Raw genomic sequence first — 12,474 nt, 5'->3', positions numbered from 1 at the left:
TCTGACGAATGACTTTAAGCCCTCGCAATCTCATGATGAGCTAGGACGTGCGTGATGTGAGGGGGGACGGAGCACACCAACACTGCTCCTGGGGAGGACGGGGGAACACGTTGCTTGCTTGGACATTTCTTGGCACGCAATTGAAAAAGCCCTCTGACACAACCACACCGCCCACCACCCCCCCCCCCACATTCAACGTGTGGAGGGAAATCCTCTGGGCCGACATGCGTGAGCTGTGTGGCCTGGCGGTGTGTGGGGGGGAGGAGGAGGAGAAGGAGGAGGCGCCACGCGATGGGAATGATAATGCCGCATGTCTGCCCGACCGCCCGCCCGTTCTTTCTTTCTTTCTCCTCCTCCTCGCCCATGGTTGGCTGGCTGGCTGGTAGGATTTTTATTTATTTAAAGCACATTTTTATTTATTTCTTCTTCTCATTCCCTCCTCCCTCTTCCTCCTCTTCTATCGCCTCCTCCTCCTCCTCTTCCTTCTCCCTCCCCTCCCCATTCTAAAGGGAGGGAAAATCCTCCCTTGCCGCCTCCCCCCCCCCATCCGCGATAACAATAACAGCGATAATAGCAGCGGTGGCGGCTACGGGCAATGACGAAGGAAGACCGAGGGGAAAACAACAACGAGGACAACAACAACGACGACGACAACAACAACAACAGCAGCAGCAGCGAATAAACGAGGACAAGAGAGAAGGAGGATAAGGACGGGAGGAGATTGTGTGTTCTCCACCCCGCCCACCACCATCATCATCATCTATCTCCCGCTCGCCGTGTCACCCACCGTGTTGCAACACTCGGCACACTCAGCACACACACACAACAGAGAGAGAGAGGGGGAGAGAAAGAGAGAGAAAGAGAGAGAGAAGCGAAAGGCGGGGTTGGTGCGAGGGAGAAACAATGAAATAAACGCGGGGGACGATGCGGATGTCCCCGAGCTCTCACGCCGGCGTCGCTTCGTCGTTCTGCCGCTGACTTAAAAGGAGTGGGCAGCCTCCGCCGCAGCCTCCACATCTCCTCCTGCTCTCATCGATCATCATCATCGATCCACCACCACCACCACGGTCTCCGGCGTCTTGCCGTGTGGTTGTCCATCGTTGTCGACGGCGGAAAGCAGGCGGCGAGAGAGGGCCCCCCCTTGTTTCGTGGCCAGCCACAACGCCAGCTTGTTTACAGGCTCTCGTCTCGTCGTTGTTGTTGTTGTTGTTATTGTGAGACACGCGAATAAGAAGAAAGGGTCTTCTCGCTCGGATTCCCATTGCAAACACCGACGAGAGAGATCTCTCCACCGCCGTCGTCGCTTCGTGGCAGCCTCGGTGGAGGTCGTCCCTCATCTCTCGCTCGTCTCGTCTTCTCTTCGTGGCTGCCAAGCCCCTCCGGCACGGATGGTCACACGGCGTGAGAAGACGACGGGACTTGAGTAGTAGCGGTGATGGTGGTGGTGGTTGTTTCTCCAAGGAATATCATAGCCGGCGAGAACGCGAGCCTCGTGTTTCCTTCGCTTCGAGTCTGTTCGTTTTTAAGTTGACATTCGTGTTTTTAATTGGTTAGCGGTGGGGTGGTTTTTTTTTTCGTTAGCGTCCGTCATTGTAGCTGACGTTGCAGTATTATTACATCGTTCCTTTCAAACCTCACAGCGAGATCGATAGTGAAGAGGAGAGTGTGGACTGAGAGAGACACCCCCGACCCGAGGAGGAGGAGCAGGAGGAGGAGGAAGAGGAGTAGGAGACGACCCCAGGGCTCTCATTTCCCCGCAGCTTTTCTGGGGCTCGGTTGTGTTTTCCTATGCGAGCCGATCTGTTCCCGGGGTCCGGTCTGCTCCAGGACGCCGCGGCCCATGGCCGGGATCCGGCTGCAGATCACAGCTTGCGGCCCGGACAGCATCATCAGCAGCAGCAGCATCATCAGCATCATCAGCTGGAGCAGGAGCTTGAGGCGGCCAAGTCGATGGAGACATGTCACCAGCTGCCCGTGCTGCCCCTCGACCGACCCATCCCCAAGCATGTCCTCTTGCGACGAGGCGCCATAAGCTTCAGCTCCTGCACGGCCCTCTTCAGTGGACCTCAGCCCAGGCTTCTGTCACAGGTAGGCTGGGGAGGGCGAGCCGCTGCTAGCTGCCACACGCTGCTGCTGCTGGTGGTGGTGGTGATGATGGTGGTGATGGTGGTGATGGTGGTGGTGGTGATGGTGGTGGTGATGGTGATGGTGGTGATGGTGGTGGTGGTGATGGTGGTGATGGTGGTGGTGGTGATGGTGGTGATGGTGGTGATGGTGGTGGTGGTGATGGTGGTGGTGGCCTGAACAATAAGTGAATACCTCGGTGGTGGTGGTGATGGTGGTGGTGATGGTGGTGGTGGTGTTGGCCTGAACAATAAGTGAATACCTCGGTGGTGGCCTGAACAATAAGTGAATACTGAACAATAAGTTAATATCTCGGTGGTTGTCTGAACAATAAGTGAATACCTCGGTGGTGGCCTGAACAATAAGTGAATACTGAACAATAAGTGAATACTGAACAATAAGTTAATATCTCGGTGGTTGTCTGAACAATAAGTGAATATCTCGGTGGTGGCTTGAACAATAAGTGAATACTGAACAATAAGTTAATATCTCGGTGGTTGTCTGAACAATAAGTGAATACCTCGGTGGTGGCCTGAACAATAAGTGAATACCTCGGTGTGGCCTGAACAATAAGTGAATACCTCGGTGGTGGCCTGAACAATAAGTGAATACTGAACAAGTTAATACCTCGGTGTGGCCTGAACAATAAGTGAATATCTCGGTCGTGGTCTGAACAATAAGTGAATACTGAACAAGTTAATACCTCGGTGTGGCCTGAACAATAAGTGAATATCTCGGTCGTGGTCTGAACAATAAGTGAATACTGAACAAGTTAATACCTCGGTGGTGGCCTCCGTGGTGGCCTGAACAATAAGTGAATACCTCGGTGGTTGTCTGAACATTAAGTGAATACCTCGGTGAATACCTGGTTTGATGGGGATGGTTTAGTTGAATTTGTAGGTTTTTTGGGTGATTTGTTTGCCTTCGCTGTACTTTGCACTCCCGTCGTGTGCTTGTATTGATTGTTGCTGTAACGTTCTCATCACGTGCCTCCTAACTGGACATCTGTGAAAAAGAGCTTAGTAGCTTATCGGATTCCTCCGGTATACAATGCTTCTTCTGGTCTCTCGGATGGTCGCTGAACGTGCTAGGGTGGTGGGGGGGCATTGGTGCAGTGGTAAACGCCGCCTCTTTGCAACGTTTTTTTATCGGAATTTCAAAGTTGAATCCGTTGAATCTTGTGAACAATCAAAGCGGCTGATGCATCGGTGCTGCGATGACACACATCAAAAGCTGCCGGAGTTTGTTACTTGTGCCACAAGTACTTTACGGTGCATAGTGACGGCACAGCAAGCGAAGTCTGCCAAACCCCTCTTCGTCTGCGCGTTCACACAATAAGTGCATCTTACACGTGTGCAGGAGGGAAAGTAGCGAACATGCAAACTTTTTGACCGTGCAGACATGTACGGTAATCTGCACTGTCGCATGCACAGCGATTTGAGGCGTTCCATGCCTTGGATGCCTGAGCGTGACAATAAACTGGGATGGAGTTCTCTGGTAACTCAGGGGGGTCTCTCCATTGTAGGAGGCCCCTTCTTTACCACAAGTGTGTCAACTTTGCATTGTGGTGGTACGTGTGACGGCATCACGATGCCCTAGGCAGTACTGCATTTTGTTTGGGACAGTCACGTTTGTAATTTGTTTAAATAAGTGCCACTGCGGTGGAGGTGTCCATGGTGAGTGGGGAGCTGCTAATATTTATCGCTTTATACACAATATAAGCCTTGCGTGGGGTCGAGTGGATTTGTTTAACCAGGTGAGAACTCAAGAGACCAGGAGAGACTCATTTGTAAGAGTGACCTGGTGAAGTTTTGTATGCAATGCTGCTCAATCCCAATGTCACAATTTATTAGGAAGCCACTGGAGCGATGCACTTTAAAATCTGGATTGAAAACTAATTTCTTTAAAACAAATGTTTGTGTTAGTTGCAAAACACCGAGATCGTTCTACGTTTCTCCAACTGTTATCATTTCAAAGTTGTGCTATTTCGTGGTTTCACTGAATGAATCGTGGTCTGTTTTTTTTGTATTTAAAGAATACTTAATTGCGTTCCCCATTGCCTTCTATAGCCAACTCAAAATCTTATTTTTCACGAGGGTGACTTTCTTTGTGTGGCTTCTCTCAAGTGGCCCGATAATGTAGTTACAACACAGGTGACAGTGGTCGGGCAGTACACTAATCAACCCATGTATTGTGTTCAAAGGACTCTCCTCCTCGGCCGTACGTATTGTGTTCTGCCTCGACTACTACTTTGGAAGGAGTGAATATTCTATAGAGGCACGACAACACCAAGCGGCAGATATTCATTGCCTTTTGTCAGTAGATATTGGAGCATTTATAATATTGGCGACGTGAAATGTGTTTGCGTATTTATATCACGGTGGTAAGTGCAGTTTTGAGTGCGTCCCGGTTTTCATTAATTCAAATTGTTCGTGCAGCATTGCACATTTACAAACTCTTGTGCAGGTACTGTACCCGGACATATGTCTACGGTGTGTAAATTAATACAGTATGCTGTGTATATTACAGTATTAGCCGAGCGCGGGGCATATTTCTGAATAATGTGAAATCAATACGGACAGCATTTGTTTTTCTGTTTAAATCTGAGAGATAGCTCTGAGCAGTGGGGCGCAATGAAACTCCATCACTTTGGTTTCACGGCGTTCGTAAAGGGACAGACAAGGGATAGAAACAGGAAGATGTAACGAGGAAACCCCTCCCAAAATGTAGCACGCAAACCCCCCTCAAAACTCCCACTATCTCCACTGTAAAAAAACAGCATCAGTCCAAGCCTGGCGACGTTGCTGTTGAACAAGAGAATGAGTGGCTTGCATTGAACGTTAGTAGACATTTCACATGGTGGTTTAATTAGCAAGCCGATAGATCCCCGTAGAGCATTATTTATACAGCATGGCATTTCGGCCTGCAATCCAGAGGTAGCCAGTTCAACATTCGAGTCACACTGGAGTTGTTAATTCGCGATATACAGAATTCCATCTGGTGGGGAGGGCGGGGGAATGGCTGCAACTGTAGAAAATTGATTTGTGGTTCACTTTTTGATGAGGCAAACATGTGGGTATTAGATAGGGAATGTCTGTCACTCTCAAGTTGAAAAGAGGGCATTGTGGAGCGCATAGAAAATTATTACCTCCTATAATTAAACTATTTGCGAACAGCTCATTTTTGTGCTGCGAATTCCTTTCAATTTATCATTGTTCTAAGTAGTGTAAGGAACTTGCTTTAAAGGACTGTCCTTGTCCCAGTGTGCTATGTGGAATGATCACAGCCTCCACTTGATCTTCAAGCTACACTTGTGAGTCAGTAGCCACTTTTCGTGTCTTTTCACAAGGAAGTTTTTTGTTATGTAAAAAAAAATGGTTTAACTTATCGTATTTTAAAATCCCCGTGTCTTGTGGAAGGATTATATCATTATTTTAATTGAATCATTGTGCCTACTATACACACACACACAAACACTATTTTATAAGTGCTGTGTGTTTACACTTTATATCCTGTATATAATACATTCTACTGTACGTACTAATATAATCGGAGACATGTGTAATAAGTCATTTGTGTGCCAAGACACGCATCGTTGTGTGATACTTTTTAAAACGTATGCGGCCCAACAAACTCTAAACCCGGCCGTTTTTTAAGCCCTGGAAACTTCTGTACACATGCTCAAGATTCAGGAAGGGACAATTTTGCAATTTAGTACAGTAATTGCGGATAATTCCAAATTTGGCCCAGGCACTGGCATGCAGTCGTCCACGTTTATAGTAAACATCATCACTGGGGGTCCATACAAATAATCAGGCAGTGGTGGGTGAGCTTGTTGTGTGTACGTGTTCCCACAGTGGGTGGGTGGCACTGTGTGTTAGCGGGGCCCACGAGGTTCGGCCTCACACTTTGAACTCACTGGCAAATGGAATACAATCTGGGACATCCAGCGACCACGATACAAATACATGGTGGTGGGTGTATGCTCATGATAGCCCGAAGGTAATAGTACACACAAGAAACCAAAATGACTTGTTTGCGTTTGAAGAGCATAAAACTTGTGCGAATGTTGTGCGTAGGGCGTTCCTCTACGTTCAGTGGAGGTCTTGTAAACAATTGTAAACGGTTTATGTTTACGTTTATTATCTAATGAAATGGCTTCTTTTAGAAGTCGTGCCAATGCACAGACGTATCGCAATTCTTTCTTTGCACGTATCCCTTTGCTTGTTGTTTTAGGAAGTTATATAAGGTGGCCAAATTAACGAGTGATTTCTCTGCCAATTTACATTGGAGATTGTTAAGAGTTTTGTGAAGTGATGAGGTGACTGGATGGCTTATTGGGCCATCCAGCCACTACTCCGTTACTCCTTCCAATGTTTTAGGATTTACATGGATGGCTCCATCAAAGGTAACAAATCTTCTCAACGTAATGTGTTGCGGTAGGTCACCAACACCCACGTTTTTTTTTCTATTTTTCAGGTTAAGTTCAAAGCTGAAGGCTAACCTAATTTTCCATCAATTGTTAACGTACAGAGTATGTGAAGAAAGCGAAATTAAAAAAAAATCAGCTTGGGGCTGTGTTTAATGATGGCTTGCAAAAACGGCCTTTTGATTGAGACCCCAAATGTGGTGTTCTGGTTTATCTTTTCGAGTGTCGTTATTGGCTGTCCCTCTGTCACCAAACTGCACTGATTAGTGTGGTGAAATATGGTTATTTGACCATGGTGGTTATTTGACTGTACTTCACCACACTCACATGGCCAGTCATGGGGAGGCCTTCACCCAGCAGTAGATTGATAAAGGGCTGTGCATCACGTAATACCATGGAGAGGAGCATTCACTCGTGTGGAACTTGCTAAGCAACTCTACTGACAATGCATGCAAAATACCAATTGCGTGCATTGTGCACACGCACATTTCATAGGACTGCAGTTCTTATCGTGTAATGCATTGTCAACGAGTGTCGTGTCCCTTATAATATTTCCGTGTTTTTTTTGTACGGCAGCCATTCAAACGTTGGCATTCTTTTTATGTAACGGGTGCCGATGCGTTTTCACAAACGCCGCTATGCACCCACGTCAGTATCGCCACAAACACTGTGGCACGGCAGTGCCCACGTCAGTGCCTTCGTGACGCTCATTTTTGAATTCCTGCCGGAGTGTGGGACTGTCGTTTGACACTGCAGTGTCAATTTAGTAACCACCCATTATTTTGTATTCATCACTCTTTACGCAATGTAACATGGTTAATGTAACATCGTTAATATTTACTCATGTGCATGTCAAACGATGACTGGATGAGGGCCTCTCCGCTCTGTGCAGGTCATGGTGGTTATTTGACCATACTTCACCTGAATGGTCAGTGCGGATTGCCTTTCTACAATGTGGCCTCACACTAGCATGTAGTAACGCATGTGCATGTTGGTCGCCCATCCAAGTACTATCCAGTCTCAGCCCTGCTTACTTTGTAATGAGATGGGTGCATTGTGAGTGATTTGTTGATAGCCCCCATATAATACCTGCTATTTAAGTGCCATTCAAGGTAAGTTGGCATACGGATCACGCTTGTGAAATGTGGAATTGATGCTACTGCCTTCGGGTTGTAAACAGCACGGCTTTATAATTGATGAAGGTATCCTGCTATGACGATGCATTTCTCACGTGTTAAAACATCTGCGGGGTAGCTTGCACAACCGTTTCAAAGGCGTGCTCATACAGGTGTATCACATTGGAACCTACCATCACAGCAGCTGTCTTACAATGTCCATGTGGGTGAATCGATTGTGACTCAAGGCTGCAGTTATAGAGCGAGCTTTCCTGTGCATCGCGAAGGCTTAAAGCTTTAACATGTGTGGCTTGCGGACGAGCATTGGCACACACTGCCGTAATGTATATTGGAGAGAAGTTCGTGACGCTTTTGTTTGGTTACTTCCTAGACTGACGTGCATTTTTGAACACGCACATTGATGTGCCCTCTTGTTTGTGGTCATGCTTGGACATGTCATAAGCATAATATTTGTGGCATGTGGCAATTAACAAATATCAGCTGCTTTATGTGTTGTTATAGAAGTAACAAGAGCATTGGAATATTGGGAATCGTGGATATGTATGTGGAGAGCTGCACCTAACTTTTTGATGAGGTTTTTTTTCCAGCAAACTGCTATGTTCTGTCCTTTCAATTGAATTCATGGATCCCCTGAGATCCTACTCAACTTGGGGCACCCCATGCTTATTTGCACCCCAACTTGAAAATCATTGCCACGTGCCTGCCCGACAACAGTGGGGTTTGTCGTCGGGGATGTGCATGCAGCTCTCGGTAAAAGCCGTTACACCACTCAAAACACATTTCTGTACAACTCCTTCTAGTGGTCATTATGGCATGGTGAACATAATTCTCAATTAATTTCTGCTATGTGTAGTAATTAGCAATAGCAATGAAAAAATGTGTTCGGCAGCATTGCATACAGTGTGCAGCAACATGCGGTGCAGTAGTAAATGCAACGCAATTTTTTCTTGCAACACTATTTTAGAAAATAATTCTTCTATTTAGAGTGAAAATTTCCGGATTAACTTTGCCAGGTTCTTTTGTGTATCTTCATTACATGAGGATATAATATGTAAATTGTCAATTGCGGATTTTCTTTATCCAAGGCTGAATAAAGACTTAATTTTCTCTCTGCTTCTTTTGGCTGTGGCCAGTCCTATGTATATAACCAGGATGCTTCGACTGTATTACCACGAATAGTGGAAATATAAATGTAGAAGTGCCAGTGTGTGAAACCGACTTGTCCTGGAGCCCCATGTTCACTGCCGTTTCATCTGCTTCGGAAACATCGCAGCATAGAAATAAGATCCAGTCTAAAGAGTAACCGGCTACACGTGCTTGGTGTTCTGAGAATTGCCGGTATGACGTACCCCCACCGCATGCTGGCACACGTTGGCTACTGATTACCGTTCTCCTGCATTGACTTGTTTATTTCTTGCTTGTGAATAATTTCGGATTTTCAGATGACAGAGAGTGACCCATGTGTTTTATAATTTCACCTTGTAATGGTGGTACACATCACTAGGTAGCTAGTTACTACTACTACTACATGCGTAGCTTTTCGCGCTAATGCTGTACAGCTCTGTTTTCGGTAGCTGGTTAATTGGTACTGATCGTTACCTGCCACTGAGAACATTAGTACTGGTTCAATAGCTGTTATCCTGCTACCACTCCTGGCATGTCAACTGCTCCGTAGGCACGTGGAACTGCAACATCGGTGCACGTGACTCGGTCGCTGTAGTGGTGTTGTATCGGATACCAAATTGGAACAAATCCACATCTAAATTACAAAATATAATAATTCTGTTTAGACAAAGGATTTCCTTTATATTAACGGTCGTGTATTTTTTTATTCAAGCTTAAGTTAAACAACTGGCTTTTCCATGCACATCGAACAATTGATTGGGAATGCAGTTGCTTGTGTGTACACGAGGTGAACATGGGATGAAACCTCTGTGCTGCCTGCATCAGGGTTTTCTCAAACTCAATTCCTCGTGCCCTCCCCAGCTTTGTTACCCCATGACCACCGGTCTTATTTTACAGTCAAATTGTCATTCTGGTGAAACCGAAAATCTGCCATCCGATTTAATCTGCGCATCATTTTATTTCCACGACGCCCCTGCAGTTCAGAGCAAATCCCAACAATTCACGAGTCTTTGGCAATGTTTGGAGTCGGCGCATTTAACTCCCGACTAAAATTGCGAGGCCTGGCCCCCCACGATTTTTTTAAAAGCACTTGGTAAATCTTCGAAGCACAGCTGGGACGTACACAGACACGTGGGAATACCCGAGACACGCAGAAATACAAAGAGAGAGATTGAGAGAAAACAGAGAGATGGAGATAGACACCGGGATATGGAGGGAAACTCGCAGACAATGAGACGCACGCAAACAGACACGGAGATGGATGGCTTGATGAGCTACTGCTGGGTAAAGGCCTCACAAATCTGGCAATGCAAAAGTCCATCTGTTTATTTTGACTGCAAATTTGAGGAGTTGTTATCGAGATTAATTGTGGATTTCAAGATCCACGAAAGTGTTCCTCGCATCGACGTGTATTTTAGGATTTTCATTGTACACACTACTTGCGTCTCATGGGAACCTACAAAATCACAGATATGGTAAATTTAGTTATTTCACTCTGCTGTCTATTTTTTTTATAGATTTTTCCCAGCAAAAGTCTGTTTCCTTACACAAATGAGCAATGATGCGCTGCTTCTGTCCGTCGGAGAGCCTAAGTCACTGATAGCAACCCCAAATTCCCTTGGCATGGCCAGCCTCTCTTTCTCCATAGAATGACCACTATTGGCTTCCCATGAAGAGGTATGCAGGTTACAATGCAGTTGACTGTGGGCACAAATATAAGCTGCCTAACAGCGGCTATGCTTATTGTAGACACCTAGTTGCAACGTGTTTTTATTACCACTAACACCGTACAATGACATCGCACAGTTATAAAGTTTTTACTCTGGCAAATAGTTTGTGAATTGTTTTTGTATAAAATAGCAAACCTTAATGCCGCATTGAGATGACACGAAGCAGAAGTGTAGTCCGCCCCGCCACTGGATGTACATCGTCAGAGATGGCGACGGCGTGGGGAGGCCTTCATCCAGCAGTGGATCGACGATTGCTGATGGCGAAGACTGAACCTTGACGCTTACTAAATGTTGTACATTCGATTCACGGGAGGCAACGATCATCGTCAACGGGGCATGAAGTTTTAATTTACTTCCCATAGAGGAGCAGTGGGTCTTCATAAATACAGTTATTTTCATTTACTGCATTCTTACTCACGATTTTTATTTTAAATTGAGAAACCAGCAGTTATAGGTTTTATAAAAAAATTATTATTGTTATGTACGGTGCCAATAATGGCGACGCACTTGCTGTTTTGTCCTATTGTATGATTGTGTTAGTACATGCTGCTATGAAGGATTAGCTGGCTGACAGTTTACATGTTTTCACTTGCTGACCTTGTAATGATCTGCGTAGAGGCATTGCATGGCGATAGTGGTAATTAGTTCCTGTTTGCTACAAAAAAACGTTACATTTGAGCCAGTTCTGCCCAATTTGGAAATGTCCATATTTCCATGTTTTTAATAAATGATCAATTTTTTTGTTCAATGTGTTCTCAATTACTATATTTATGCATAACCCTCGTGCCAGAATATTTGTATTTTTGTTTTTAATATTTGTTCGTCGGCTTCAGTCGGTTTGAAATGAAGCTTTTTTTCCCCTGTCAAATTAGTGCTGTTTATTTAGTTACAAGGTTTTTCGAAATTGGATAGATAAAAAAAATTCACTTTCACATTTTTGTTGGACTCAATATCAGGATATTATTAAAAGTATTTTTTTTATGGAACAAATGCTCTTGAGAGCCAAGAATGAAAAGAAAAAAAAATGAATTTTTATTCATGTAGCTCAACATTACTCATGCTTATTGGAACTGAGTACGTGTGGCATAATGTCATGTGTATAATTATGTTATGGTTATGTATGCATGTACGCAGTTAAGTCTGCTTTTGTGTGCATAATTGCATGAATGGGAGATCTTTCGGTGTTCATTATTAGAGTACAATAAAAATGGGATATTTAAATTGGCAGTGAAGGCAATTGAATATTTTTTACATGTTGAGGTAGTAGCATTTGTATGTCTGAATAACGATGTAATTGAATAATTATTTGACTCAACCAATACCTGATGCATATCTACGCACTTAATAGCAGGGTCACTTGTGTGCTGGTTGTTGTGAAACTTAACTTTTCATGTGACATGGTGGCCCATTGACTTACTTGCCGGGCCTGTTTTCAATACAATGGAGCTGGTTTTGTATGAACCAGTTAAACATTGTCACGATGTGACTTCATCCGTCAAAAAGAACAGTGCTGTCCTTTTTTTTCATGAACACCTTAATGTAAAATAATAGCATATAAACACACTGTGGCTTGAGCAAGAAAAAAAATAATCCACACCGCCAAAATGTTTTCAGACTGAAATAAATTACTAAAACAAGGCAGCTGTGCAAGCTGGCCTGCGTGAGTTTCTCCCCACGACTCTGAGCACTGACAGCCACCTTTCGACGTCAACCGCCGCACACCGCCCGTGACGTCAATGCGCGCTCGAGATGATCTCTCTCACCTTCACCGATGTTGCTGGCATCGTCGTACGACACGCGCGACGGTCGGCCGCTCGCTCGCGCAACGTCACCAGGGGCGGTGACACTCACGCACACAACGCACGACGTCTTGTGTGTGTGCGCGCGCCTTGGTGACCGGTTTCTCGAGGTGTGTGTTTGCCACCGTGCG

At 45.3% G+C, this 12,474-nt stretch overlaps 1 protein-coding gene across 2 annotated transcripts in view; it reads left to right on the top strand.

Annotated features, from left to right (window-relative positions):
* Nucleotides 1-201: 201 nt before the first annotated feature.
* The window catches only part of LOC133353041 (high affinity cAMP-specific 3',5'-cyclic phosphodiesterase 7A-like), a 119,541-nt gene continuing 107,268 nt past the window's right edge, over nt 202-12,474 (top strand). Inside the window, exon 1 of one of the 2 annotated variants that reach the window (XM_061569129.1) lies at nt 202-2,088. In XM_061569129.1, the coding sequence (XP_061425113.1) occupies nt 1,789-2,088 (300 nt within the window). In that variant the 5' untranslated portion in view covers nt 202-1,788. The remainder of the gene's footprint in view (nt 2,089-12,474) is intronic. The other variant, XM_061569128.1, reaches the window with a different exon arrangement.

The sequence above is a fragment of the Lethenteron reissneri genome, chromosome 42 (assembly GCF_015708825.2).
Source record: "Lethenteron reissneri isolate LAM-NWPU_2019-01 chromosome 42, ASM1570882v1, whole genome shotgun sequence".
NCBI lineage: Eukaryota > Metazoa > Chordata > Hyperoartia > Petromyzontiformes > Petromyzontidae > Lethenteron > Lethenteron reissneri.
The sequence above is the reverse complement of the archived record's forward strand: the minus strand, read 5'-3'. Positions and strand labels throughout refer to the sequence as shown.